At 35.4% G+C, this 3596-nt stretch overlaps 1 protein-coding gene across 1 annotated transcript; it reads left to right on the top strand.

Moving 5' to 3' along the window:
* The first annotated feature begins 426 nt into the window (after positions 1–426).
* LOC113289296 (calcium uniporter protein 2, mitochondrial-like) lies at positions 427–2935 on the top strand. Its single transcript, XM_026538519.1, has 2 exons — positions 427–1146; positions 1983–2935. The coding sequence occupies exons 1-2, from the start codon at positions 562–564 to the stop codon at positions 2472–2474; spliced, it is 1077 nt and encodes a 358-aa protein (XP_026394304.1). The 5' UTR covers positions 427–561; the 3' UTR covers positions 2475–2935.
* The last annotated feature ends 661 nt before the right edge of the window (positions 2936–3596 follow it).

Here is a 3596-nt window from a genome sequence, read left to right as displayed (position 1 = left end):
ACATATTAAGCTGGATTGGATGTGTCAACAACACTCGGGCATGACTTTTTCTCCTTACTTGAGATGCTAAAGAGACGCATGTATATGGAGAGTCCGTTTGGTGCTCAATGGCTCTTATTGGATCATAACAGCATTACACCGTCTTTTACTGAAACTACCCCATCTCTCCAATCCCCTGGGAGTAACTTGTAAGGTCATTTTCGTCTCTTACAACTTTGATGACGCAGCGATGCAATCCATTTATTTTCTCGTTTCAATATCTCGACCAATTTCTCAATAAATCACACAATCTTCGCTGCTCTAATTAAAAAATCAAAGAATAATCGAATATTCTGAATGAAAAACTCGTTATATTTTCTCGCGTTACATTGAGAGATAACCATCGGTTTTATCGCATTTCAAGACCTATAAATACACCAAGACAAATCCGCCATTAACAACAACCTTCAATCGTTTCAATGCGTTTCAAACGAAATTAAGTTTTTTACAGTAATTCTCTAAGGAGTACTGAGGATTTCTTTTCCTCTCTCCATTTTTTATTTTCTTCTCTTTCATTCAACAATGGCGTTCCGTAGAACCCTAACAAGCCGCATCTTCAACCAAAAAACCCTAGTTTCTAAAAACTTCATCCAAAGAAACCTAAATATCCCTTCAAATCCAGTTTTAACAACATTCAATCATGAATGTTTAACCGATTCAAAAATCGGAGGCGAAGAAGAAAAGTCTTTTAGAAATTATTTTCAGAAGAGAGAAATTAGTTCTTCTACTCAACAAGCGGTGAGAAGATCATTACCAGTTGGTGAAAATCTTATTGAGAAATTGAAATCGATTAATAGTATAGGTAAAGATCGTATTCGATTAGATGGATTAATTCCTCCACCACCACCTCCGGTTAAGAAGGGATTAGATTATCTGGATGGAATTTCAGTAAAAGATGCGAAGAAATTGTTGAAATTAGCACATTTAGAAATGTTGAAATCTAATTTAAAACAGATAGAGAAGAAAAGTATTACGTATTCAGAATTTGTTGATATTTGTGTTGCTGGTTCTAATAGTCATGATCAAGGATTAGAATTTGCAAAGATGTTGGATGATTCTGGATCTGTTATCGTTTTAGGAAACATTGTTTTCCTTCATCCTGAAGAGGTAATATTCTTTTAATCCCTGGTTTTCTATCTTTGATTTTTTTTGGATTTTTTTTCTTTTTTGTAATAGATTTTTTTAGAATCTTTGTAGATTAATTTCTGACCCAATTTTTGTTTTAAAGATTGGTAAAGAAAGTTACTGAGACTCAACCACATGAAGAAACAATAAGTAAAAAATATCAATTCAATCAAATCATCAAAGAGATTTTTTGTAATTTCGAAGATCTGATAAGTTTTATCATGTTTTTCTTTTTCTACAGGAAACCTTGACTGATTACAAGCCAGAAACCGTTACATATTTCTGATGGTGTATAACCTTAGGTGCAAAACAAACAGTGACCAAAATACCTTTGCTCTCTCTATTCAGTGACCAAAAAAAAAACTCCGCAAGGAAATTTATTCCTGAAAAAAAAAAAAGCTCGTTTTGGTGAAAATAGAAATTTTCACTCAATCCTTATATTCGTTGTAACTCGTGGGCGCCAATCTTTGATGAATTCTTTTGTTGATCGTTAATAGGTCTAGATCCAACATTTTACGTAGGACACACATAGGACACTAGACTGATTTAGGACACAATTTGATTAGATAACACAAAATCTTTCATTCTTTGATTGGGAAAAGGGCATGATAGAATCACTTATTATCAGAGTTTATGTAGATACTGTATGATTTAGGATTTAGATGGGTTAATAATTAGTTGTTTTTGTAGAAATATTTTGGGTTGGGCATATGTTGTGTTAATTACTGTATTAGGCTTAGTAAAGGCACTATTTGGTGCCAAAAGAAAAAGAGAAATGGCTTCCTTTAGCCAGATTGTTACATTATTCTTGTATGCAGGTAACACGAGCAATTGGAGGCATAATTCCACTACCGCTAGCTCCAAACGATGCTCGGAAAAAAGAACTGGACACCATGGAGAAAGAAAAGGCTCAGATTGATGCTAGGGCAGAAGCACTGGTCCGTCGAGAATTATGGGGTGGACTTGCTTTTTTTACTGCTCAGACAGCTGCTTTCCTCAGGTTAACATTTTGGGAACTATCATGGGATGTGATGGAACCAATTTGTTTCTATGTCACTTCTATGTATTTCGTGGCGGGGTATGCATTTTTCTTAAGGACTTCGAAAGAACCGACTTTTCAAGGATTCTTCGAAAGCCGATTTACTTCCAAGCAGAAGCAGTTGATGAAGATGAAGAATTTCGATATCGAGAGGTTTAATGAGCTCAAGAAGGGATCATATCCTTCTTCCAAGATCAATTCACAACCATCTGGAGCCGAATCATTGGTGTCCGTGCCAAATCATCCATTTGAGCTCAGGACGTCCTTCTAAAAATCTTACAGCAAAAGCCAAAAGGCCAAAACAATAATGACTAATATACACTAATAATCAAGGTGAAAATACAGGGACAGAGGAAGAGATTTTGTGTAGCTCTTTCCTACTAGTACATCATGTAGTTTAATACTTTTTATTTTCTTGAAGTTTTTGTTGTCGTTCATTAGGTATTGCATTCTCATTTTGCATATCCAGGATTAGGCGTTGTCTTTCCTGTCATGTTATGTGTACTAGTAGTGGTGCAGTTACTATCCAAAGAAGCATCATTTCATCTCTTTTAACTTCCCAATCATGCTAGTTTGTGTGTTTTTATCGCCTCAGAGTCTTTATAGTTGGCATCCCAATTGTCTCGAGGAAAACACATCAAGACGTATAGCTTAATAGTTGGGGGTAAGATCTCCCCAAGTACAAGGAACAGGAACTATAATAAGATTTGGCAATTAGTGCATTTTTAGCAAGATTTTTGGTCTCCTCTCCTCTCGACCTTTTCGTCTTCTAAATGCGCTGTTTCTGTCACTCCCATGACTTGTTTGGTACCGTAATGATAGCATTCTGTTGACAACTGTCCATGGACTATGATAAGTTTTACTCGTTATGCCTTACTGGACACTTAAAATCTCCCATAATTGTGTACCCAAAAAAAAAAATCTCCCATAATTTGTGGAGTCTTCTATGTTTAAAAATCACTCGAATGATACGCCGTACACTCATCATGTACAGAACAAGCCATTAAGAATTTAGGATAAGAAGAGTTCCAGAACTGTGTGTATACACCTAATAAAACAAACAGATTAATGGGAAAACATTTGATTATTACAGCCATGACTCAGAGAAGATCGCATTGCCAAGGATATTCCCTGTTTAATACTCAATTAAATCAAAATATATTGTATTTTTCAATTGATGATAGATTAGGGATCAGCGGAAAATACTGAAATGGCTATATGGTCAAGACTCAAAGATAAGAAAACAAAAGCAACAAAGAAAAAAACATATGCGGTAAATATAATGTGATTGTGGGGTTCGGGGAACATGATCGAGTATCGAGCAAGCTGTAGATCAGTATCATAGAACTTGCTTGTGTCGTGTCCAAAAAAAAAAAAAGGAACTTGCTTGCGA

Source organism: Papaver somniferum, chromosome 6 (assembly GCF_003573695.1).
Source record: "Papaver somniferum cultivar HN1 chromosome 6, ASM357369v1, whole genome shotgun sequence".
NCBI classification, from domain to species: Eukaryota; Viridiplantae; Streptophyta; class Magnoliopsida; order Ranunculales; family Papaveraceae; genus Papaver; species Papaver somniferum.
The sequence above is the reverse complement of the archived record's forward strand: the minus strand, read 5'-3'. Positions and strand labels throughout refer to the sequence as shown.

Excerpts from the sequence above, each read along its gene's own strand:
- LOC113289296 (XM_026538519.1), top strand. The coding sequence starts at position 562 with ATGGCGTTCCGTAGAACCCTAACAAGCCGCATCTTCAACCAAAAAACC. Across the intron at positions 1,147-1,982 it reads TTTTCCTTCATCCTGAAGAG|GTAACACGAGCAATTGGAGG; the intron begins GTAATATTCTTT and ends TCTTGTATGCAG.